This window comes from Rhododendron vialii, chromosome 4a (assembly GCF_030253575.1).
Source record: "Rhododendron vialii isolate Sample 1 chromosome 4a, ASM3025357v1".
Classification (NCBI taxonomy): domain Eukaryota; kingdom Viridiplantae; phylum Streptophyta; class Magnoliopsida; order Ericales; family Ericaceae; genus Rhododendron; species Rhododendron vialii.
In genome coordinates, this window is record NC_080560.1 from 11157291 (window position 1) to 11183293 (window position 26003).

Here is a 26003-nt window from a genome sequence, read left to right on the forward strand (position 1 = left end):
AGTTTCCTCTTTTGGACCAGTGCTTTGGCCAATGCAGATTAACCAAATTATAATAAACTTGGGTCTAAATCCTTCTTGGTTAAGTAAGGACTTGAGCCAATCCAACCTGTCCGTTGACCTTTTACTGAAAAAGTGAGTAATTTTCACTACCTTTTATGGAAATATATTGAGTGCAAGTGTCTCTTGGCTAAAACTATTTACGTGGTTTTGGATCCCCTTTACAATTACTTTAATAATAATACAATCACTTGACATTCATACAATTAATAGGCCACATGAATATATGATTGTTAAGAAAGTCTTAGAAAAACCCAATATAAATATTCTTCCGTATGATCTTGTGATTCCAACACTCTTAAAACTTACGCAATTTTGTTGGGCATGAGTATTTATCGCGGATCCTATAAGCATTAGGTAATTACTCTCTCTTTTCGTCTCATTTTGTTAGTCTATTTTTGTTATTCGCGTCGTTTTTTAAACTCTTAATATTATATCCCAATCTATAATCTTTTTTCATAATTTTGAAGACTTTGTATTGTAGACCCATCAAGAACTATTAAATAAGATCTATACTGTATTTTTATTTTTTTGAGATTCATGTTAAAATATATTCCGTATAAACGATTGAAAACTAACACAAATATTTAAAAAAAGACAAACAAAATGGGATCGATAGAGTGAGTGAGTACCATGTGTCAGTTCAAATTTCACGAAGTATGGAACATAATTTTGCCCCCCTCATGTTTGGTTATTTCAGAGTTTTGTACAATAAGTGCAAGTTACCTTAGACTCTTAGACAATATATATCAAGCTTCAAAGATAGAAAAGGAGATAGGATGGTATCATTCTGCTACAAAAATCCAATTTCCAACTCATTGACGATGATACGCATATGCTTGAATAAGAAATGAGCCCATAGATATATGTGCACTTATTTGACCGTATGAGTCTATAACCATTCGATGCAAGTAAATCCCGCACGATAAATGTCAAATATTAACGGGGTGCGTGCCTAAAATAATTCTTGATGGCTATACATTCATGTCCAGATTTATGCTATACCCGCATCCAAGGCAACTTTGACAAGGAATTATTCATCACTGGAAACACCCCTTTGCCTTGGATTCTCTGAATGGGCCAGGTGGCACAGGACTCTGCACATGGCCAGCCACCTAACCATAATGCCACTGTAATGAGAATGAGACCCCCACACTCTCTCCTTCTTGGTCAATTCCCTTCCCAAATTGATTTCCATGCTCTCTTTTTTTTAAATGCAAATCTTTTTTTTTATTTTCATTTATGTAAAATTATAAAACTACCTTTCACATATTTTTTCTTTCACACAGAAAAAGGATAATCATGTAATTTCATGTCCTTACAAAACAAAAACAAAAAAGAGTGCATTTGAATAAATGGAGGTGTGAAAATCCATTGTCGTTCTCATTGCCTTCAAAAAAAAAAAACAAATACTCTCATTCTTTCTTTATCTTCTCCCCCATTTTTCACTCTGGTCTATTGCATCTCTTTTCGTAAATTTATAGCATCTCGATTTAAATCTCTATCAGTTGCTCTGCTCATTCCTGAAACATTGTGATTTTTTATTTTTTTTAATACTTTAGAACAACCTATATTACCCTAACCCGAATCCAACCCGTCAACAAGAGTATAAACATCCTCGAACATAGGAATTAAACTTACAACCTCACTTCGCTTAAATACGGCCACACAACCGTCGGGACAACTGGCCCGGCTTCTGAAACATTGTGATCAGGGGCGGATCCAATGTAGGCACAGGCAGGTCACATGACCCACCTGAAAATATCGGGAATTTTTTTCTGAACACGGAAACACTAACGTTTATTTTTTATTCTGGTTATATTTTTCTGAACATATGTTCTCTTTGTATTGGATTGTGAGTATTTTTATTAAATTTATGCTCGAAAAGTGACCCATCTGTCTGAATTTTCTGGATCCGCCACTGATTGTGATTTAGCTACCCAAAAGTATGGGATCGCATTCATCTTATAAGAATGATGAAAACTAAGCTAGTCCAGGTAGATAAACATATCAGAGCCTAAATAATGAACGCTCCAAATCTTCAGAACGAAACCCTGGATAGGCTCACGGACCAAATTGTCGGGTCCAATGGCCTCATCCACACCCCTTTAGGTGATTGGAGATGAGCCATGTCTGTTTTTCAGTACATGCTATATGGAGCATCATTCAAAAACATTTGCAAAAAAATAGCTCGTTAAATGGATTATTCACTTTTAACCCATTTCAACCGGTCCAAAACCTGTCCGTTTGCCAATCCTAACTAGTACTATATTCGTAGATGCGACCAAAGAGGCCATGAGATTATTGGTCGCTTTCATGCATGATGCCGTGGCTACTAAAATGTAATGCACGTTTATGTTAACTAGCGGTTTCCATCTTTGAGAAACCCATTTTTCTCTTTGCACGTTTCTTAATAACTTTCTTTATCTATTTCTCTCTACTTATTACCACTCATTACATCAAAAATATTTTCCAAAAATGGGAACCGAACAAAGGCACTATATTTTTTTTTGGTTCAAGGTTTTGGTTGATGAGATTTTTTTTTTTTTGTAATGCAGGGAGTAATGCATGTTTATGTTAACTAGAGTATTACATTATGGAAAATTCTAAAATCAACCCAATGGGCCGATAATAATGAGTGTGTAAATGTGTAATAAAGGGTATATAAAGTACACCGAAATACGTATTTTCTTTGTCTTCTAGTGTGTTTATCGTCAACCCAGTAGACTGACAATAGCAAGACCGTTACATTATTCATCAACGTGACTCGAATTGCTCAATTTGTATTGTAGTGCATGACGCGGCGGATAACTCAAAACAAAAAATCAAGTCAATCGGACATCGGTAACTCAATTAACAAATCACATTTTTTTGGATTGGTTATTCGACATTGATGACAACCTCAGACAAATGTAATTTTCTGACTTTGTTTTTCATAAGCTTATCTAATAATGTGTCAAGCTTAAAAGAAACGGATCAAATCACATTTTCAAACTTAGACCTGCACAAATGATCGCACATCAGCCTGCCGAGTAAGTATTTAGTAGTTTTAGGGCTCCGTCACGCGGTATCCAATACTTTTATTCACCACTCATTTTTTTTGGAGATTCATATACTAGTATTGGACTCCGTAAAAATATACGATGGATAAGGGTTAGGCATCAAGTGGCAATGCCGTGCCCAAGACCACCATATAAATTTTCCAGCCAAAGGCACAACGGGGCCCATTCCAAAATTAAGCAGCCGACACCATCTTTCGGGAGTAGGGTTGGTAATGGGGATGGATGAGGGCCGGAGAGCACTATCCCTGAACCCCTTCCTCATTTCTGTCCCGATTTCCGATAAAGATTTGTTTTTTCCCTTCATCCCCACCCCAAATGGGGGAAGAGAATTCCCGTGGGAATTCGGGGATCTGAAGTTTTTATTAAAAAGAAAGAAAAAAATCAGATTTGCTGAACAATAGAGAGCAAAAAAGAAACTTTTAACGAATAAAAGATTCAAAACAAGATGTAGAACTTATAAAGGATTTTATAACTGAAGCTGAAGTAAAAAAAAAAACTTTTTATAGGTGAAACTGAAGTAAAATGAGCACAAGCTTACAATACAGACAACCAAACAACAAAGAGTAGTAGAGCACAAAAGGTGTGTGCAGCGGTGGAAAAGTGTTAAATGAGAGTGAGAATGAGAAGTACCCCTAGAAAAATATAGTAAGTAATACTAAAGAGTGTACATATATTTCGGAAAATCGGGAACAGAACGAGGCGGGGAGCAAAAGGGGAACAGATTCTGGGCGGGAATATGTATATCACCGTCTCTTACCCCATCCCCGAAAATTTTCAGAAAAATCTCCAAATCATACTCAATTCCCAAATAGATCTCCAAATCACCGATTCATTAGGGGCGGAGATCGGATCGGATGCGAACGGTCAGACAAAATGAAATAACCATCCCTCGGGAGAGTTGGGAATCTTGTGATATAAAATGGGTAAAGCAAGCAAGGAATTAATGCGGTGGAAGAAAGTGGAGGAAATGTCATGTAGAGAGACCGACCTTTGTGCTTTTCTTGATTTTCCCATTATGATGTCTCTATTTACTCCCTCGGTCTCTCTGCTCATTTGTCACTCGTCTTGTTTCAATCGGATAAAATATTAATTATAATTTTTAATTGATAACATTATTTATATGTAATATAGAATTTGTTCTATTCTAACCAGATAAAATACTAATTATAATTTTTAATTGATAATACTATTTATATGTAATATAGATCTTATTTAATATATCTCAATAAGCTCTTTTAAATAATATTTTCAAAATCACCTTAAAAAATTATAAAGTACAAAATATAATCAATTAAAAAATGATATTATTCCAAAAGAAACTAAAGAATGGAGATGGATGGAGTAATAAGTTATGGATTAATTTTTGAGTTTTTCCTTAGATAGTTTTTATAACGAATTTGCTATTGTCAATCCACTGAGCTGACGATAAGCATACTAGAAGGTAAGAAAAACATGTATTTCTATCTACTTTTTATACCCTTTAATACATATTCACATACTCACTATTTTGTCAGCCTAATTGGCTGATTTTAGAATTTTTCTTTTTTAAAATACTTGTGCAAAAGCATAATTTTTTTATTTTTGTCGATTTTCTCTCGTCCACAATTTGTTGCACAGTAACTACTGATCTGTTCTACTTCTATCCGCTGTGGCTAACCATCACCAGCCAGGCAGCCATCTCTTCCTTCTCTCTCTCTCTCTCTCTCTCTCTCTCTCTCTCTCCCCCGTCTTCCTCTCCGCCTGTCTCCTCTTCTTGTCGCTTCTTTGATAAACAGTGTCCAAAAACAGAAACAGGAAACTTCATGCTCAATCAAACACTTCTTTTACTTCCCTTTTACATACACACACAGTGCCAATTTTTTTTACTAATAAAAAGTGTCCAAACCAGTTTACGCGTATTTCGAACTAATCGTGGTAACCATAAAACTACCGTCAACTAGCAGACCCCAATCGGAGCCGGAGCAACTCTCCCTCCTTTTCAACTGACTACCAATTGAACATAAACACGTATTTGCAGCAATGTCACATTCCGGGAAGCAATCACACGAAATGGGTCTCCAGTCTGGTAAATACGTATCTCCACATGTGAAAAAGTGCAATGGTGATTTGAAACCTGGTGATCGGAGATCAATGTCTAGTGGACCCCCACTGATCTACTCCGGCCAGTACAACACTAGCAGTAGCAGCAGCAGCAGCAGTGGAGGCAGTAGCGGTGGTGCTGGTGGAGCAACTTGCTTAACTTCTTCAGTCTCATCCCCAAACGCCACCTTGTACCCAACTGGCAACATCTGCCCCTCAGGAAAAATACTCAAATCCAACATGGGTGCCCGCACCAAAACCCGACCCGACAAACTGGGTTCGGGCTTGGCCAACTACGGTCACGGAAGCATAGTCAGGAATACCCATTTGGCCAGAGAATTGGGTTTGGATTGGGAGGAGTTGAAAAGGGCAGGGAATGAGTTGTACAGGAAAGGGAATTTTGTGGAGGCATTGTTGTTGTATGATAGGGCTATAGCGATTTCGCCGGAGAATGCGGCGTGCAGGAGTAATAGGGCGGCGGCGCTGACGATGGTGGGGAGGTTGGGGGAGGCGGTGGCAGAGTGCGAGGAGGCTGTGAGGTTGGATCCTGCGTATGGCAGGGCTCATCAGAGATTAGCCTCTCTTTATCTCAGGTGAGTGAGTGAGTGAGTGACCATTTGAATGGTATTATTTGACACAGTTGTTTGTTCCTTACATAGGGAATGTTTGTAGTCTTTGTTTGAAGTATGCAAAAACGTTTCCAAGTTTGTGTTTTTTCATCGATTTTGGTCAGTTTATTTGTTGTATTTTTCTTTTTTTGGTGTGCTAGGATTTGTTTGAATTGTTTGGTGGTTGGGTTTTTAAGCTTGGATCACTATTGTCTTTGTTGAGCATCTCCAGCCCTTACTCATATCTGCGTAAAAGCGTCATTTGGTAAGGCTAAGCACAAATTCGACTAAGAGTTTTAGTCACCCGATATTTGAGTAAAAAATCGAGTAAAACTCAATTTGATATGAGTTTGAGTCGTAGACTGGAGTGAGATTTAGGAGGTTTTCTGAGATTGTGGCTAATAAAAAGACGAGGAAGGGATGGAGATGCTCTTCTGCCTATCTTTGGGTGTTTTGGGTGTCTCTGGTCAATGCAGACAAGTTGTTAACTGTTGAATTCCAATAGTCTAGCTGTCTGAGTGTTGTGAAGTTCCTACAATTTGGAGACCACATGGGTGTAGTCGCCAGGGGCAATACAGTGACCCCAAATGCGCGTTTCAGTGCCTCTTTCGGTCTAGCTACCGTCGTATACTAATTGGCGGTGGCACTAATTCAGGTAATTCTCTTGAAATTTCTCCTCATTTTCTAGTAATTGTAAGAAACTTGATAGTGTGATACTTTTTATGAGGGATTTCACTGAGTAGGTTCTTTTTTGGTAAGTTGTATGACTAGCTCAGTTCAGGGAAGATATGCAGTTGCCTGTTGATTTTAGTTTTTTGTACTACCTCTGGCCTAGTTCTTCATCAAATTGTGGCATACATTTTGGCTTTTCAGATTGAAGTTCAAAACATCATCATGGGGATGTCTATTTGACGTCTGCAAAATTATCAGATTCATGGATTACCTTTTCACACATGAAACCTTTTGGTTCGCCCTACAGTTCAATGAATGTGCTCTGTTCCTATTATATTTAGGTCTATGGATATGGTGATATTTCGAGAATTTACCATTGCGCACAATTTCCATGATCAAGTCAATTGGATGTCAAATGGTCGAATCGCATGTAACCTTTGAAAAAGCTCATTGAGGTCTTCTTTTAATGCAATGCATGGGCTTCGATCCTTCAATAATCACATTACTTCTCCTTGATGGTAGCAAATATGTCATTTTTTACGTGGAAAAGGCCCATATCAAAGAGTATGATTTGGATAGGGGATCGTCCTCTATCTGGCCATGAATCCCTTGGTTTTTTTAATGCTAATAAAAAATTGGTATTGCAACAGTCTTCAGATGTTCTTTTAACTCTGAACTGTATACAGGTTAGGACAGGTTGAAAATGCCCGTCATCATCTTTTTTCTCACACGCAACAGCCCGACAAAGCTGAGTTACAGAAACTTCATTTACTGGAAAAGCATCTTAACCGATGTGCAGATGCTCGAAAAAATGGTGATTGGAAGAGTGCACTGAGAGAATGTGATGAAGCCATGGTGGCTGGAGCAGACTCTTCTCCTCAGGTAAAAAATCCAAAGCTTCATAATTGATATTTTCTTTAGGCTGCATTTGGATCTTGGGGTTCTGTAGGGATTTGTGGAGAGCAAACAAAAAGTAAACAAACTGGTATTTTTAACGTAGTCAAGTTTTCCCCTTTATGTTCCCTTGATTTTGTTTTTTCACCCTCCAAAACTCCAAGAGCCAAACACAGCCTTAATTTGTATTAAAGAAGTTTAAGACTGCCTAAACCTGTTGAATCTTCAGTTCACAGCATGTAAAGCAGAAGCCTTTCTGAAGCTTCACAAACTTGAAAATGCAGATTCTAGCCTATCAAGCATTACAAAGCTAGAACCTTATCCCACATCCTGCTCCCAAACAAAGTTCTTCGGCATGCTTTCTGAAGCTTATGTGCTCTATGTCCAAGCTCATGTTGACATGGCATTTGGAAGGTGAATCTCCAAGAATCTGGATTATCTTTGAGTTCCAACTTTAGCGGTGAAGTTGAAGAAAAACTCCCGTCCCGTAAAAATAGGAGGAGTATATTAAAGATAGGGAGAAAGTGGGAAGTTCATTTAAGAGATGATGGTGTAGTTCTTTCTCACAAGAAAAACAAATGGAGAGAGTGGGTTGTCATAGGAGAGTTGGTGGTTCTTTTTCAAGTTTGAGCAATCTAAGCCTTTGATTTTTGGGCAGAAGACTTGGATTTCTCTGATTTCACTGCTAAAGTTTGAATAGTCGGCTCCTTTTCGATAGATGTGGATTTCAAATGCAAGGATTTGACATCCTTAACCAGTGCAGAGCAGCTCAAAATTATATTTATAACTTGCATATGGATTTTAACATTGAGTTTGGAAGCTTTAGCATGATGGATTTCTTACAAGGCCATAATAGGAGGGATTCTAAACATCCCTTCTATAGCATGATGGATAACTTGCATATGAAAACCTCATGCATTTTAGTTATGAAGTTGCTCCATTTGAAGTCCACATCTATCCAAACCGAGCCTTAATTTGGGAAATCCGATACAACTTCCAAACTATCAATCTTCTGAAAGGTAAATAGATGTTGCTCTTATGGTGAGTGAGTGGGAACAGATGGTGGGTATCTTGCAGGTTTGAGAAAGCAGTTGCAGCAGCAGAAAAGGCTTGTCTGATTGATTTTAGCAACATTGAAATCGCTATGCTGCTAAACAACGTCAAATTGGTAATAAGAGCTCGATCCCAGGGTAAAGATCTTTTTGATTCAGGGAGATTTTCTGATGCCTGCACAGCTTATGGGGAAGGCCTCAAATATGACTTGTCCAACTCTGTGCTATATTGCAATAGAGCAGTTTGTTGGTCTAAGCTTGAACTATGGGATGAATCTGTTGAAGACTGTAACCGAGCCCTCAAGATCCAACCAAACTACACCAAGGCCCTTCTTAGGAGGGCTGTCTCAAATGCAAAGGTGAATTCCTGCATCCATATATGAATCCTTACGGTATTTGAATAAATCCGGATTTCCTTGAGTCAATAGTCATTTGCTGGTTGTTTTTTTCAGGTCTGTTTGGTCTAGAATTGATTGAGTTTCTTATCTCATTTCTCAGAAAACACGTAAAACTTGCTTGGTAACCAAACCAAAATACTTGTTTTCCAATTCTCGAAAACCGTCTTCAACTAAAAAAATGGAGTTAGATATGAAAACAATGAGTGTTGCTGAGGAGGGTTGTGCAAAAGTTATTGTGAAAACAACTGAAAAGCTTTACAAGTTTTCCTTCCCTTGCGTCTGATTTTGTGATTTTTAGCTTGAACATTGGGCAGAAGCCGTTAGAGATTATGAGATCTTGGGGAGGAAACTTCCGGGGGATAACGAGGTTGCTGAATCTCTACTCCGAGCGCAAGTTGCATTGAAGAGATTGAGGCTGGAGGAATTTCACAATGCGAATTGCACTGGTGAACTGGAGGAAGTTTCTAGTCTTCATCGTTCTAAAGCTGCAATGTCTTCTCCCGGTGATTCTTGACACCTCTACTTTTCAGCATTCAACCATCCATGTATTTACTACTAAAAATTTTCAGTATTTCCTGCGTTATACCGATGAATTTATTCTATAGCATGTCTTAACATCCTTATTGAAATGTGCTTTACCTTGTAGCATTCAGTTCATGCTTGGATCACTGATTTTTGCAGAGATTTACCTAGGGAAAGGAAAATTGTAGGGAAATTTAGATTCTCTGCTTGGATGTCTTGTATCATTTTCTTCGCGATTTCATTTCGTTCCAAATAGCTCCACAAATTCTTAAGGTGAACCTATTAGATATGCGAGAATTGGTACTCTCTTACTGCATATAGAAAACGGCAATACACGAGCTGGATTTGGTAGGATTCAAATGTAATAGAGACTTCAGTAAACTTAGCAACATAACCGATGTGTTGTTCTATTTCCTATTGAAGGTGGGTGTGGAGGATAGCCCAGAACTAGCAAAAGCCGAAGGCATAAGATTCGTTCCATTTTCCAATTTTCAACGTTTACAAAAATGGCGTCAAGGTGAGAAAGATGATCAGCCCTAGCCATCAGGGTTTGGAGTCCTTTTTGAGGCAGCAGAGTTTGTAGAACAAAGCCCAAGGCCTGTTTATTCGTGCGGCTCAAATTTCCGACATCAATTTCTTGCTTGAACTTGCATGAGGTGGATCACAATGTCTTAGTCTTCTAGACAAAGAAACAGCGAAGAGAAATAGATTTCCGTTCATATCTAATTTGTAGGTGTAATTCCTCATTCTTGGTTAATTACTTAACTGTCTGCAGATTCGTTTGACATTTATTTTCGAACCCATTGATATTTAATGGCCTCATTCAGTATATGGATTTATGTAACTATGCCATGGTTAGGAAGAAAGCACAGGTTGGTTGTCTGGTGGTGGTAGTCCTCCAATATTTCCGGTAGGTGAAACTGTTGATTGTGTTAAAAACATTGTTTTTTCTCCACAATGTTATCCATTGCTCTTTGAACTTGTATACAATGTTCGCAGGCTGGGCTACTTGCTATAACAGTGGAGTTGCTTCATGTTATTTTTCCCTTTTTTGTGCCTCAACTCCCAAGTCTTTCTTTTCGGATGAGACTAGTGTATGCCACGTTCAGGAAGAAAGTGTAGTTTGGTTGGTGATCGTGTCGTTTCCGTATCAAAAATAATTAATAAAATGAAACAATTACTACTACTCAAATGAACAGTGGTAAATATTCCGAGTATCGCTCCACAGGGATTATAAGGCTGAGTTACAGTTTTCCCAATTAATTTCTATCTTAATCCGAGAAAAATATGATTGATTGATAGTTTCCTAAAATTATTAAACAGTAATTAAAGTGTAGAAAAGAGTTGATGGGAAAAAGCTCTAGGGTTTCGAATCCACTCTTCCCCCTTGTAACTTAAATATGTTTCGATTACAGGTTAACTATTCGAATCAATTCGGATACCGTAGGATTGCAAGCCCTAGCGATATCTCCTAAAGATAATTTATGAATCACCAATCAGTATGGACTATCTCCGCATAGCACGAATCGTTTTATTAGCACGAACCGTCTCTAATCAGTCTCTAATCAAGTACAGATCGTCTCATCGGCACGAGTCGTCTTACATAATATAATCCATCTAACCAGTTATCACAAAACAATTAAACCTTTTTACGAACGTGCATAAAACCTAGGAATTCATGCACGAGATTCGATGGAAAGAATTAATCTTATAAATAAATCTTTGTTTATACAACCATGATCCGAATAATAAAACCTAAATCAAAATATAAAAAGTGTTACTCAGAGTTTGAGCTTCATCTACACCCTAGAAGAGGGTTTAGCTGGCCATCGAAGTGGAAGAGATCAAAGTTCTTGTCTTCTGTTCTTCGGACATGACCGTCGTCGTCCTATTTCCAAACCCCGTTCCGCAGCTGACTGCCGAAGGCAGTGGGATCAATATTACATATATTAGGGTATTACCATTGTAATCGCATAGTGGGTCCCTTGGGCTTTATGAAATAACGCATCGACAATTCTTCATTCAACCATTTTGCACTTTGAGCCCAACTTTCATTAAACTCTTCTTTTTATCTAATATCTTGGACAACAAGCTCGAGCAACCTATAAACAAAATAGAAGCAAAATAACTATCAGCTAACAAATATAAATGACTAACAAGTATAATTTGGAGAGCCAAAATATCAATATTTCGGCACTTATCAGTTGGTTGTCCAACGCTCGCTAGTTACTTGTTTGGCTAGAGTGGATTCGTTATGGTGGCGGTGACTATGTTGTTGTCTAATGGTGGGGTAGTGATCAATGGAACTGTGACGGTAGGGTGCGGGATGGTGGCAGAAGGTGGTAGAGTAGGGGATGATGCTGGAGGTGGCAACACGACTGCATTGGTGGAAAGGCAGTTGCAGGTTTAACGAGGATGTAGCAATTGTGTTTTTTGTAAAGAAAAGGGAGGGAATCCAAAATTTTCCACACCTACAAATAGAAAGGAAAGAGAACCAAAATCCTTCCCTCTGGCTAATTGGATTGGACTACATTATAAGGAACAAAAAGATAGGCAGTTCTTGAAGAGGGGTTGTATAACATGTATTTGCTCGACGAAATGAACAGGTACAAATAGCTTTTACCACAGGTTTTTTGGTGGGATCACAATTAGTCGCGTGTTTAAAGCGTGCTATCGATGCCCCCTTCAACCATAGGGCGGTGGCCTCATGACTTTGGGTATTTGAAATCCCTGTGGATCGCTCTAGCCCCAAGTGAGATAGTGCGCACCTTAGGGTTTCGATCCCCTCCTAGGGACCGTTGCATGTTTGGGGGCCCTTGGTCATGCCCAATGACAGACCACTACACCTGGCCGTCCCCTCCATTCCCTATTTCCTAGCAAAAAAAAGGAGGAGGTAACTGTGGATTTTTATTCCTTATTTATTCTTCTCTCAGCAAATCTTTTCAGAGCCGGCTCTAGGGTAAAGCCCCACAAGATCTCGAGCTTGGGCAACCCCCCATTGGACAACAAAAAATGCAAGGAGAAGTTGTTCTCTTCGAAACTAATCGTGCTAATCATAAAACACTACAAATGGAGCTAAATTTGAATTTTTTTTTTACGTAATTCAAGTTAAAAGCACAAATGTAACCTTAACTCTCTTTTCTACTTGGATGTTTTTTATTTTGTTTTTTATGACTTAATAATTGGTGGCAACCAAATTTACCATCGGGATTGGGCAACCCAATATCGGAGCCGACACTGGTTACCTTTCAAACCATACTACCATGGTCCCGATTGTTTGTCCAATCTCGAGTTTTCTAACTTATTAAGGAAACCAAATCTTATTCATTGATTTGAAAATTCACATGATCTAATTCATTGATTCTGAAATTGGACAGTCAATTTAGAACATGCATAAGTCAAAAATGGGACAAACAAATCGGGACAGGAGGAGTACTAGTTTTAATGGCAAATACGTAATTTTAATTTTTTGAGGCACTTCAGAATTTCTTTGGAAGCTATTCCAACATGGCTAAAATCTACCATCCGCCCAAAGGGCTGATTATTAGCGAGTCCCTTAGCTTTCAAATTGTGTACGTTTTCTCAGAGCATGTGGCAGATCTATTAACAAAATGATGAAAATAGCCCTCCCCTCCCTTTGAATAACAAAAGTTTAGCATGTTGGTGACTTCTGCCTCAAAAGCACGTCGATGGTTCCCAAATAAGTACTAATTTATATATACAACAATTCAAATATAACTTTTCATATATGTATCTTTTTGATCGAAACTCATAATTTTTTAAAAAAAGTTAAAAACTGTCTTTTTGACTTATTTTTTAGAAAATGATTTTGCCATTTCCTTTTTTGTTAACGTCACTCCATTGCAAGTGTATTTTTGGTGCAAAAATATACTTGCAGGGGAGTGCCGTTAACAAAAAGAGAGTGGCAAAATCAGCAGCCTATATTTTTTTTTGTCTTTATTCATTTTTTTTGCATTTTTTATTTTGCGTCAATTTTTTGTGATTTATTAATTCGTGTCAACGAGAGGAATCGAAAAAATAAAAAAAATATTGATCAAAACTCATACTCCCTCCGTCCCTTTATTATAGTCCAGTATTCCATTTTGGGCTGTCCCTTAATAAGTGTCCATTTGGTAAAGTTAGTGAGTAAAAATTGGTACATTGTCTATTTTGTCCCTAAAAGTAGATTCCATTTGAAAAGTTAGTGAGTAGAAAGTGTAATGATGATGGGTAAGAAGGGAAAATGGAGGAAAAAGTTGATGTGAAAGGTATAATGATGATGTTTTTTTAATAAGTTGGAGTTACGAAGTAGGACATTTAAAAAGGGACGGAGGGAGTAGTTTTTTAAAAAAAAGACAAACTATGCTTTGGACTTATTTTGTCTTTTTCTAAAAAATTATAAGATTTGATATTTTTTTCCTTTCGCTAAGACGAACTAATAAGTCATAAAATTTTGATGCAAAACTACGCATACTGAAGGGTTTTTTTGGTGGGTCTTCAACACAATTGAAGAAAATATCAAACAAATGTCTTTTTTGTCTACAGTATCGTCTTATATGAACTTTTTCCAACATCGATCCATATTTTTATACTTTTTCGATTCGTCTAGTCGAGACCAACGATTAACCCCAAAAATTACGACGAAAAACTAAACAAAAAATGAAAAATACCAAAATAACATCGCGTTATTAAGGTTTGCTTCCTCGTAAAGTCTCGTATAAAGGTGCTATCAACTCTTTTAGGACCAATTCATACAAAACAGTTGCTGCAACTTTATTTAGGCTCTACACAAGTGAACGGTAAGATCGAGATTCCAAAATTAATTAAGATACGAGTAAGTTTGTTTGGACACCAGAGTTATTAAAAGGAAAAAATAGCCGTGAATTTTTTTTTCCAACAGGAAGTAGCCGTGCCCGTGAATTTGTAAGAGCAAAAGGTAGATATGGGTTGTTAAGGGCAAAATAGGTATTTTAGACAAAATAGAAAGTACTCGTACATCTGACAAAGTAGAACACTCAAGTATGGTACTATAAGAAACAAACATGTGACATGTGGATTTATATTATAAAAAAATAAATATTGCTATTCTCCATCGTCCGTTCATGGGAGGTCCATATTGGATAAAGTTGGAGGACTATTTGGTCATTTACTGTTTTAGTTGAAGTCTTTAGCTTTTATCCTGACACATTGCAAAAAGTATCGTCCATTATGCTATGAATCTCACGCCGTTCTTCCACCTCCTGAGGAAGGACCCTTCAAACATTTACAACTTAAAAATAACACGTGCCGTAACAAACTTACACGTCCCTCGATGTCACGCTATATATATCCCATCGCGAACTGAAAATTCAAAAGCCAACAAACACAGAGAGAGTGGGAGCACTTCGTCGGTTACCGCCAAAACCCCATAGCCATGGAAATGCAGAGTCAGAGCTCGAAACCAGATCCGATTAGACCAAAGGACGACAAGCTTCTCTCCCTCGACGATTACCACTCCTTCATTGACAGCAACAAGCAGATCCACCTCGCCCTAAAAAAACTCACTCAGGTTTCTCTCTCTCTCTCTCTCATGAACTCAACAAGCTTTGGTTGATCGCGCCTAATTTCAATGAGCTTTAAACTTCTGATTGTTGATTTCGACGTATAGGTTTACCGAGCGTTTTGTGAAGTTACATATAGTACGATGCTTCAGTTTAATTTCCTGCGAATCGATCGAGTCTCCGTGTATAATTCAATCGAGCGTCTGTTTCCGTTGCGTTCCGTTAGGTCGATCGATTTATGAAGCGTATATTTCCGTGCGTTCCGTGATTAACTGTACGGAACAATTTTATTTCAAATACTGTGTATACTTGTTCATCTGTGTTGAATTCCATATTGATTCAATGAACTTCATCACGATCACGTTTTTCCTAGTATATGAATTTTTTTTTCCAAAAAAATGTAACGGTGGTTAATGTTATGTCTTCGCAGATCATCGGCATGCACGGATTCGTAAGATTCCAGCGTACGAAGGTCATAGTCATACCGTGATATAGTCTCCCTTTCTTACACTCCAAAATTAGCCACACAATTTTCACTTTCGCTATGATCTTTTTTCCTCTGTTTCATGTTTACTAAATTTACAGAATGTTACAATCGAGGCCGTCAAGTCAATCGACCTAATGGAACCCTCGCGTTCCACACGGAACGAGGAGAACGTTTCTTCTAACGCTTTCATGACTCTGGAGGAGGCGATCAGCGACCTGAAGCAGCTCAATTGGCAAGAATGCTGCGTCACCTCGATCCAAACCGTAAACTCGGTGAACCACGACTTAATCCTCGACACCACCAGTGCTCCGTTGGCAGGATCGAAGCTGAAGTTGTCGAGGAAACGGCCGCGGCATGCAGTACAGGGAGACGCCACCGTTAGGAGTCTCGGCGGCGGCAGCTCTGGAAGATCGCGATCGGTGAGTTCTTCGACGGGGTCAGGGCGGCCGGTCGACGGAGTTTGCGCCGTGGAGGATGAGTGACGTGACGAGCGACGGTCGTTCATAGAGAGGTAATCTCGGTGGTTTTACCGCTGGTTACAGGGTTCAATGGCGGAAGTGTGGTTTCTGGAGAAAGATAAGGGTATTTCTGTCTTCCCGAATAATAAATGTTTTGTCGGACTTTTATCTACTGTTCCTGAGATAAGTGTAATTGCTTTGTTTGTGTTCTGAAAATCTATTGGCTGCCTTTTGCTTGTGAAAAATGATTTGCAAATCAATTTTTAAATGAAAGTGATGAAACTCCACATTGTCTTGAACAGTTTCTTTTTTCAGTAACTGAATGTCTGGGTAAAATTGCGTCAATTCGACTAATTTCGGAGCCCTTAAATTAGACAAACCATCTAGTAATTCTAAGGTTTGAAATGTTTAGACTTTGTGAGATTCGAACAAGCAATTTAATAGAATAAAAACATTTATCTTTTTTCTCATGTTCACTTGGCCCAATTGCATTTGGTTGGATGAAATAGAATTAAGAATGAAATACTCCTTCCGTCCCCATTTTTTAGTCTCTTTTGGGAGTCCATGCAACTTTTCAATTAATTATATCTTACAATCTATAATTTTTTTAGAAGATTTTGAAAACATCATTTAAAAGAACTTGTTGAGATCTATCAAACAAAATCCATATTGCATATAAATAATATTACCAATTAAAAGTTATAATTAGTTTTTTATCCAGTTGAAATAGGACGAGAAACAAAAGAATGAAGACACTAAAACTAGACAGAGATGGTGGAATGAAATTGTAATTCTTTACTTTTCAAATAGAATAGCTATTCTTTTATTTGGACGAATGATAATTTCACGTGGATTGACCATTCCTTCAATTACCAAATATCAAAATAGACATTTCATAGAAATAACCATTCTATCCCTTCCCATTCTATCAACGGTTTTGCTAACCTTCGCCCAATGGGCGGAGGTTAATATACACATAATTTCAAATAAGTTCGGATATCAATGCATATTTCATGAATATTGATACATTTTCACAAATATCAATACATATTTCTCATATATCAATACACTTTTTTTACCTATTATCCTATCCATTTGGGCGGATTCTTCAATCAAACCAAAGATAACTTTGTTGTTTTGAGTAATAGGTCAATTTCATTTGTAAAGTTCTTTTTATATTCTAATTATAAAAAGATAAGTAACAAATAAGTTCTCCCCATTGATAATTAAATCGAAACACTAAAACCAACGTGCTCGGAGATTTGTGATTTAACTCATGTGCGCGCTCTCTTTCTCCGATATAGTAAAAAGAAAAATTATTTGTTAGACAATCAAACGTAAAATCTTACTACTATTTATTAATTTTCATAAAAAATAAAAAAAATTATTTCTGAACAAAAGATGTTCCATTAAAATTTGGTAAGAAAAGGCGCCACTTAAAATTTTCGTCCGGACTGGTTTGCCAACCGTTTCTCTCTTTGTTCGCGCCTTTCGAGTAACCGTATCTGTGAGAGCTCAACCGTCGCACTCTTTCGCGCCCTCTCTGTAACCAAGACCTTCCAAACAGAATCTGAAATTGAGAAATCTCTCCCTATTCAGTTTTACCCTCTCCTTCTCTCTCTACAAAAACCCAAAATGACCCGTCCGACGAAACACCGTTACCGGTCGCCGGAACTCTCCCCCACATCATCGGCCTCCGAAACCCCCAAGCGCAACCACCACCGCAAGATCCACAAACTCCCCCGCTCTCCTCCGTACGAACCCGACCCCTCCGACGACGAAAACGAAGAGGAAGATGAAGATGAAGAAGAAGAAGAACTCACTAGCGTCACTAGCCCAAATGACCAATTTACCCCCTCACAAGCACCAAACTCGCCCAATTCACCAAAACCCATTACCCAAACCGATTCCTACGTAAACATAGCCCCTTTTCCCGTCTTCAGAGGAAACCCCAGCGAGTGCCCGGCCGCGCATTTAACCCGATTCTCGAAGGTCTGCCGGGCGAACAACGTTTCCTCCGTCGAAGCAATGATGAAGATCTTCCCCGTGACCCTCGAAGACGAGGCCGCCCTGTGGTACGACCTCAACGTCGAGCCCTACCCTTTTCTCACCTGGGAAGAAATCAAGTCCTTGTTCTCCGACGCGTACAGAGTGCCGGACTACAACAAACAACTCCGTTTCGAACTCGTGAATTTGAACCAGGCTCGGGGGGAGTCGGTCCGGTCCTACTTTTTGAGGCTCCAGTGGATCTTGAACCAGTGGCCCGGACATGGAATCCCTGACCCTTTGGTTAAGGGGATTTTCGTTGACGGGTTGAGAAGGGATTTCAAGGACTGGATCGTGCCGCAGAAACCCGGTTCGTTGGGCGATGCATTGAGGCTTGCTTTTACTTGGGAGCAAGTGAGAATCATAAGGAGCGGGGATGGAGAAGAGGTTGCGAAATGCGGGTTTTGCGACGGGGGGCACGAGGAGTCGGAGTGCGAGGTTCGGGGGAGGATGAGGGAGTGGTGGATCAGGAGGGAGGGGGAAAAGGTTGAGATTGGGAGTGGGAGTGGGAGTGGAAGTGGTGGTGGAGAGACAGAGGAGTTGGCGTCGGCCGGAGATTCGAGGAGAGAGGGGAAGGTGGTGAAGGAGGAGGGGGTGGTGGTTTATGGGCGGAAGAAGAGTGGGTGCAAGTGTTCAAAGCATCAGTGTGGGAAGAAAAGGCTTGAGAGGAACAAGAGTGTTGTGACTAAGAATTCAAGTAATTTAGGTTGATTTTTACCTCTTCTTTCTGCTATTTCATTAATTTTTTTTTTTGTTGTTTTGGTGGTGACTATGTAATTGTTGTCTATTTCTAATATATCATTGATTGATTTAGTTTGATGCTATCCGTTTGATTGCTAAAAAAAACCATGGTGGAAAACATCAACCTAATAATATTTGACTCGATTAGGTTTGCGAACCTAAAGTATAGGTATGCGATGACGTTCATGTATAAACTTGAATATGTACAAATTAATGAGACAACTTTATATTTGTTTGGAGACCTACTATTAGTGTGAGGATATTAGATCTTGTATCTTGAGTCGTTTGATTATTACTAACCAAATGTCTGGATCAGATTGCGTACATCTCGACAGGACCTAAAAATTAATGATTAGACAGATCTTTAGTGGCCACAAAAATTTGATAGCACTCATGGTTGTGTCCATTACTGGTAATGACCTACGTACATGGTACGCGAGTTCTTGCCAAAAATAGTTGAGGTACACGTAAGTCGGTCCGGGCGTTCGGTTATAAAAAAAAACTTATGGAACTTTAATGCTCACATTATGAGATAGGGCTAGATAAGAGAGATGGGGAATCAGAGAAATGAGCTACGCGCGCCATAGTATTAATTACTTCTTGTACCTATTATTGTACTAGTTAATTACTTCTTGTACGTATTATTGTACTATTTAATGGAGTATTTAGGCTTTGGCTCTCCTGCATCTATGGTTCGTTGTAGTTAAAACAGATTCTAAACACAAGAGTATAATAGAAAGTACTTCAGGCTATGCGTTCACAGATTTATTTAGAAATTTAAAAATACGAACGATGGAAAATACTTCAGTTTTTTTGTTAAATACTAACATAAACATGCCAAAATCTCAAATCAGATTGCAATTCCGCAAAACTAAGTAGGCATTTTGCCAAGCAGGAGACAAAAAGCCTACCAAAAAAGTAAGAACATTCATATCTACCAGGTAAACAGGATAAATGACCAATAAAACCTAATTACATACAGTCGTCCTGATCTTAAGCAATTTTGGTGAAGGACGCTTATAATTTGACAAATATCGGGCATGTGCAACTATTCAATGTTATAAAGGATACTCGACTTATAAATCCATCAAAGCCTCTTCAAAAAATAAATAAATAAATAAATCCATCAAAGCTGAATTTGACAATAATTCGTGAAGAACGGTTTAATTAATTTGATAATTTATTTTCTATTGGAGCTATGTAAAACAACATATATAAGAGAAATGTGCGAATCTGAGAAACTATCTTCCTTACCACACACACCAAAACCTTACTGTTTGCTTCGGAAACAAGATTGTGGACTAACCGGAATGACATAATGTACATAGAATGGACAGAAAGGGGAGAAAAAAAAAAAATCAATGTTTGCAATACGCAGATCTTGTCTTGCAGATCTATAAAGGAGAGATATCCGAAAATATAGTCCTTTCGTTGCATATTGCTCTTATTTGATTAGTTATGTACCAACAAAGAGGAGATCATGAATATCAGAACACATACTAAGGTGGTTTCAGATGCTGTCTGGATTGAAAGTGAATTTCTCAACAAAGTATGCTATGTGGTGCTGGAGTCTCAGATCAAGAATTGAATGAGATGGACGAAATTATACGATGCTTGAAAACAAACCTGCCAATGAAATACCTAGGCCTTCGACTAGGGCCAACCCAAGGAGGGCCAAAACTTGGGATCCAATATTGTCGATAGAACTTCTACGCAACTTCAAGTGTGGAAAGGCTGATTTTTGTCATTGCGGGGCAGATTGAATCATATCAAATCAAATCTACTCTTATTAACCTCCCCAGGTTACTATATGTCACTTTTCAAAATGCCATCCTGAGTTTGCCAAAAGGTTTGAGAAGCTTCAGAGGGACTTTCTCTAGGTGACTCGATGGTAAGAAAGAAAGTGCATATGGCGATATGGGATTCTGTTACTAGAAGCATGAAGTCAGGTGGTTTGGGAATCAAAAGGCTTTCGGTCCACATTGAAGCCTTGCTTGCTAAATGGCATATGGTGATATGGGATTCTGTTACTAGAAGCAGGAAGTCAGGTGGTTTGGGAATCAAAAGGCTTTCGGTCCACAATGAAGCCTCGCTTGCTAAATGGTGGTGGAGATTTCACAAGGAAAAGGACTCACTTTTGGTCAAGGTCATCTCTAATAAATACAAGTTGAGGGATTCTTGTTTTCTGCCAAAACCAGGGGCTCCTGGAATTCTGCCATTTGTGCTGACATTTGCTCAGTCGGAGATCAACAAGCCACGCTTCATCAGATTATACAAACAAGTTTCGGAATCAAAGTTCAAGCAGGAGTTTCAACTAAGCTCTGGCATCGAGTGTGGATTGGTGATATTCCTCTCAATCAGGGATTCCCCAGAAATGGTCTAGATTTCATTGAATGGATGTGGAGTTCTAGCAAAAGGCTCACTGTAAGTTCCGCATACACACAACGGGAGAAACAGAATCAGAACTTTAATTCAGAGCTTACTAAGGCGTGGAGGAATCTTTGCCCACCTAAAGTGGGAAGTTTTTTCTTGGAACTTTTGCATGATAAAATTGCAACAAGATCAGTTCTTCTCCATAGAGGACTTTGATGCGGACAAGCCCTGGTGATGCGCCATGCCCTTTGTGTCTCAATGTCTTCGATACCCGTCTGTCTCATGCTCCATTGTAATTTTGCTTGGTTTGTATGGTCTGCTATTCTCAAATGGTGCGACACGTATTGGGTACGCCCTTCTCCTATTTCTATATTCGCGAACTGGTGGTTTGCTAATAGGTTTAAGAGGTAAGCGAAAGCATGTTGCAGTAGGAATCAAACAGTCGCCATGTAATCTTTCCTCAGTTATCAGTCCTGCTTCCAAGATTCTGCCTTGATTTCTTCTATTGGAGGTGTGTTTCTATGCAGTTGCTTGGTCAATATGGAAAGCACGAAACGATCTTTTCTAAAACAACGAAATGGCAGAGAAGGAAGAGGCGGCGGACCTAGTAAAGACTAGAGAGGCTTTTTGGATCAAAGGGAAATATGATCCGCGGGATTATTCCATTGAAAATTTCAAGAGGTGCCTAGCATGGATTAGAAGGATTAGCATGTAAAAAGGTCTTCACTTCTTTGAGCTGTTCTGCCCATTCAATGTCTTACTGGATATTTGGGAGTTTTCATCTGCTTTTGTTTTTTCTTTGGTGGTCGGGTTAGCCTTCCTTAGTTTTCAACTTGTATGGTCTGAGCGTGAGGCTTCCTCACTCCTATCTCCATGTACCCTGTCGAGCTTTAATAAAATGTTTTCTTTGCCGATCAAAAAATTAAAAATAAAAATCTGCTATGATCGATTTTGTTGATGCTTAAGCAATGTCAGCAAGCGTATCAAAGAGTATCGGTATCAGAAGGCCGAAAATTTGATATGTATCATCCGAGACGAGATTGGTATCTAAAACCTCATCTTTTGGTTACTACAACAACCAGAAGCAACTAATAATGAGCATCAAATTGGCATCTAAAATCATTTTTCTTATTTCTCCAACATCCAATGTCATTGAAATTATTGCACTTTAGGTCTACTACAGTACACATACAGAAAGTGGATATCCTTTCATGGACCTAAAGAAACATTACAAATCAATACATGATGTTCCAACTAAAACTTAATGAACTGGAAAAAGTCCAAAGTATAGATCAAATCTTGAAGAAAATTAAATTCCAAATACATTGATTAATCGTAGCGAGGATGCAGTCGAACTGGAAGTCCTTTCTCCGGGTATGGCATCATGCCGCCTAAAACTCTCTCATTAGGGTCAACCACTTCCCATTTAAACTTTTTAACCAAGTTGTGGATGAAAGCGAGGATCACGAATCGAGCGTATTCTTTCCCAGGACAGATTCTAGGTCCTCCTCCAAATGGCACAAAAGTATACAGTGGCATTCTGTCACCTTCCATGAATCTTGAGGGGTCGAATTTATACGGTTCCCGAAAGTACTCAGGGTTTCTTTGTGTCGTGTTAACGGTCCAAAATACCTGAAAACAAAAATATAGTCATGACGGCAGTAAATTGTGGACAACTACTTTTTCTTCAAAGATGGATCAAATAGTGATGCAGAAAAATTTTACAAGCTACTCCCTCTATTTCTATTTATTTGTTTAAATTTTTACTCTTGTGTGACCAAAAGATATTTGTCATTCAAGTTGACTCTTCAAAAGTTTTTTTCTTTTTTTTTAAACTACTCTTTCAAAGCTTTCCTTGATATCCTTTTTCTTTTGAAGCAACAAAACAGCAAAGCTAAAGTACAAGATTATACAATGGAGAAAGTCCATTCTTATTTAATGCCAAAGGGGTGAAGGGTGTTTTAGAAAATCTAAAGTTCTTCTCTTAATCATTGTGTCCCCCTTAATAATTAAAAATCCTATACCGGACAAACGAATTGAGACGAATTGAGTTGGTGGACTTATTTATATAATCCTTCCGTCCCAAATTGTCTGCCCATCATGAGAGAAATCGTGCAATTTTCGGATAAAAAAAATAAAGTGCTTCCAAGCATCATTTTTAGAGTTTCTTTACACCATATTAAAGAGCTTAAATTAACGTACTCCATGAGTTCTTTAATATGGTGCAAAGAAATTTTAAAAATTATGCGAGAAATTATTTTATTTTTCGGTATCAAAATTGAACATATTTTCGTAAGGGGTCAACAATTCGGGACAGAGGGAGTGACGCCACATTTACAAGTTGAATACAGAGTAGCCAACAAAACATTCTAAGTTCTTTTTTAATTTCTTAATTATGCATGTTTATATTTTCACCTTCCACCCCTTTGGAACAGTGAAACCACCATATGAAAAGTCGGTTTTGGCCTCTCTGAAAGTTCCTAAAACCGGAGGAATCACCCTCATTGATTCACACACAACAGCCCAGGAGTACTTCATTTTTTGCATGTCACCCCAGCATAGGAGTTCTTCAGCTTGTTTCGACTTTGAGATCTCCAATTGCTCTAAATTTCACCCAAAAAAATAATAATAATAAGTACATTATAATTAGCACGTGAACGAGTAATTGCATTCGAAACGACATATATGTATATAATATTTTTTCTATGGAGAAACAATCTCACCGTTCATTAGCAGGTTACAAATTCATAGTTGATACAAAGCCTCATTTGGGCTGAACCATAAGAGTTGATAGTATATACAAGGTTTCAATCATGAGATCTAGCAGAAAGAAATTTGATTCGGATTATCTTCTAAACCTTACTAATTACTATGAACGACAAAATACAATACTAACAGAAACCTTATTGCCTATACGCTAATTCGTAAAGCTGAAACCTTAATCATCAAGCCAACTCCTTGGATTCCCTATTACATCTTGTTTAATTATCTACCTTATGTTCTTTCTTTTGGTCTCGGGAAAATTTCAAAATGGTTTGAACTTTACGTCCAATGTCCCATAAACACCAAAACTTCACTTTATTTCAATTAGGCACTTGTACTTTACAAAACCCCCAAATTCAAGCACCTAACCTCATATTCCACCCATTGTGCGACGGAGATTGCGTGTGTGGCAGTTTTTTCCCGTTAAGTACTCTTTTGGCATTTGGCACACAAGGGTAGCCCCAAAAGTTGTAGAGAATCAAAGCCTTCATTTGTGCCTTCTACCAAAAAAAAAAAACCTTGACAGGAGTTCTCAGTGCTGCAAATGAGAAAGCTGTGGAGTTGTTCATTGATGAAAAGTATGTACATGTACTTGTTGAGATTTACTCCTGCAGTGAAAGAGTTTTGCTTCCTACCAAAAACAAAGCCTTCAGTTGGAGAGAGAGAGACCCGGATTGTTTCTGGAGGAAAAAGCTTTGAATTTAGGAAGAGTAGACCCATCTCTCTTCTCTTTCTGTTTTTTGCGAATCTCTCTCTTCTCTCTCTTTGTATGGTGTACGAAGAACAGTGTGTATGTATGATGATAAACGCACTGCCAATTAGTAATTCAGTTCAATTAGGGTTAGTGAAGTTCAGGTGTTCATGGGAATAAATCCACTGCAGTGCAGTGAGGCATTGCTTTCCCGGTGGAGGCATAGGTTCGAGCCTTACAGGGGTGCGTTTGGGGTTCAGGCCTATAAATAGCCCCTAAATTCTTGTGGACTAACCAGCTAACTTACGAACTCTCCTAATCTCGCTGATGTGTATATCGTATGACAAAAAAAATAAAATTACCTGATAAGATCTTGTGATAAACATCAGGTCTCTCTCCAACAAATTTCATGAAGAAAGTAATGGTGTTAGCAACTGTACTATATCCAGCCACTAAAACCCCCATTATCTTCTCACTGATGTCCTCATCCGACATCCCTTCAACAACCATCGACGTACACACATCCTGAGTAGGCGCCCCGGAAGCCACTCGCGCTCTCTTCTCTGCTAAGACGTCTGCAAGCTCCTTGCGAATCATCCCGGCGGCTCTGACCGCGTAGTGAAGCGCGGTCCCGGGGATGTCCAGAGGAAGATTGTGAATCCCGTGGGTCACTTTGTCGAACTGGCCGACGAGCTTCGCGATCCGTTCTGGGTTTTCGAGGCCCAAGAAGAAGCGACACGCGAGGGTCAAGGTTATGGACCTGCAGAAAGTGTACATCTTCACTTCGGCCTTGCCTTCCAAGTGAGTCTTCAACTGTTTTTGGATAATGGAGTCCATACCTGCCAAGCAAGAAAAACTACTACTCAGAAATCTCACGCACGACAATGACACCGCCAGATCTGGCAGTGTCATCTATAAGAATATGACTTTAGATTTTTAAAAAACGGAGAAATGTGAAACACCAGATCATGCTGTATGGAGATTTTTTCCCGACAGCTTAATTTGCTTGTATATATAGATCGAATTACCTGCCACGTAATTGACCAACGCCTCGGGCTTCAAAAAAAATGCCATGAACCGCGGCAACTTCATCTCGTCGTTGCTCAGAACCTTATCGGAGTTCTGAACTTGGGTGGAGAAGAAGAGCTTTTGCATGGCCTTGGGCAGGTACGCAGTGAAGTGCTTGTCCTCGTTGGAGAAGAGGAACTTGTGGCCGTTGGGGCCGCATATGATCACGATCTTTTCTCCGAAAAAATTGGTCCTGAAGATGTCCGGAGAGTGTTTCTTCATCCTATCGCTAACGAACTTCTCAGGGTTTACCATGAAATCCAGGGTTTCGCCCACAATAGGCCACCCGGAGCCGCCCGGTGGCAGGTTTGAATCAACACTACTGGATGCATTTCTGAAAGCAAAGAAGCTGATAGTGAAAAAGATAACAAGAAAAGCTATGGCTAGTGAGAAAGCTTCCATGAAGTTTCTGTTTCTGGGAGATAGTAATTAATTAGTTAGGAATCGAGTACTGGAAATCTACTACTCCAGTAAGCTTCCATGTTATTTATA

At 38.8% G+C, this 26003-nt stretch overlaps 3 protein-coding genes across 6 annotated transcripts; 2 read left to right on the forward strand and 1 right to left on the reverse strand.

The window, feature by feature from the left end:
* The first annotated feature begins 4791 nt into the window (after positions 1–4791).
* On the forward strand, positions 4792–10329 carry LOC131321741 (inactive TPR repeat-containing thioredoxin TTL3-like). Of its 4 annotated transcripts, none has more exons than XM_058352652.1 (7): positions 4792–5791; positions 7165–7360; positions 7602–7786; positions 8432–8783; positions 9121–9325; positions 9469–9515; positions 9767–10329. In XM_058352652.1, exons 1-6 carry the CDS (start codon positions 5139–5141, stop codon positions 9492–9494), a joined length of 1617 nt encoding a protein of 538 aa, XP_058208635.1. In that variant the 5' UTR covers positions 4792–5138; the 3' UTR covers positions 9495–9515; positions 9767–10329. The 4 variants fall into 4 exon arrangements, with proteins under 4 accessions (XP_058208635.1, XP_058208639.1, XP_058208636.1 ...); XM_058352656.1 differs by having other exon boundaries at positions 8450–8783; XM_058352653.1 differs by lacking the exon at positions 9469–9515 and having other exon boundaries at positions 9768–10329.
* Positions 10330–14669: 4340 nt separating this feature from the next.
* Positions 14670–16085, forward strand: LOC131321742 (uncharacterized). The gene is made up of 3 exons (XM_058352658.1): positions 14670–14892; positions 15315–15356; positions 15470–16085. The coding sequence occupies exons 1-3, from the start codon at positions 14758–14760 to the stop codon at positions 15851–15853; spliced, it is 561 nt and encodes a 186-aa protein (XP_058208641.1). The 5' UTR covers positions 14670–14757; the 3' UTR covers positions 15854–16085.
* Positions 16086–22095: 6010 nt separating this feature from the next.
* LOC131321743 (beta-amyrin 28-monooxygenase-like) lies at positions 22096–25998 on the reverse strand. The gene is made up of 4 exons (XM_058352659.1): positions 25472–25998; positions 24806–25282; positions 23405–23592; positions 22096–22621 (listed from the first exon to the last, which is right to left on the reverse strand). The coding sequence occupies exons 1-4, from the start codon at positions 25911–25913 to the stop codon at positions 22319–22321; spliced, it is 1410 nt and encodes a 469-aa protein (XP_058208642.1). The 5' UTR covers positions 25914–25998; the 3' UTR covers positions 22096–22318.
* Between the last annotated feature and the right edge of the window lie 5 nt (positions 25999–26003).

What these genes read in the sequence shown, in the direction of transcription:
- LOC131321741 (XM_058352652.1), top strand. Translation starts at nt 5,139, where the DNA reads ATGTCACATTCCGGGAAGCAATCACACGAAATGGGTCTCCAGTCTGGT. An exon ending in TTAGCCTCTCTTTATCTCAG is followed by an intron (nt 5,792 to 7,164) that starts GTGAGTGAGTGA and finishes AACTGTATACAG; the next exon opens with GTTAGGACAGGTTGAAAATG. An exon ending in GGGCTGTCTCAAATGCAAAG is followed by an intron (nt 8,784 to 9,120) that starts GTGAATTCCTGC and finishes TGTGATTTTTAG; the next exon opens with CTTGAACATTGGGCAGAAGC.
- LOC131321742 (XM_058352658.1), top strand. Translation starts at nt 14,758, where the DNA reads ATGGAAATGCAGAGTCAGAGCTCGAAACCAGATCCGATTAGACCAAAG. An exon ending in CCCTAAAAAAACTCACTCAG is followed by an intron (nt 14,893 to 15,314) that starts GTTTCTCTCTCT and finishes ATGTCTTCGCAG; the next exon opens with ATCATCGGCATGCACGGATT. An exon ending in TAAGATTCCAGCGTACGAAG is followed by an intron (nt 15,357 to 15,469) that starts GTCATAGTCATA and finishes CTAAATTTACAG; the next exon opens with AATGTTACAATCGAGGCCGT.
- LOC131321743 (XM_058352659.1), bottom strand. Translation starts at nt 25,913, where the DNA reads ATGGAAGCTTTCTCACTAGCCATAGCTTTTCTTGTTATCTTTTTCACT. An exon ending in GTTGGTCAATTACGTGGCAG is followed by an intron (nt 25,283 to 25,471) that starts GTAATTCGATCT and finishes CTTGCTTGGCAG; the next exon opens with GTATGGACTCCATTATCCAA. An exon ending in TTATCACAAGATCTTATCAG is followed by an intron (nt 23,593 to 24,805) that starts GTAATTTTATTT and finishes GGTGAAATTTAG; the next exon opens with AGCAATTGGAGATCTCAAAG.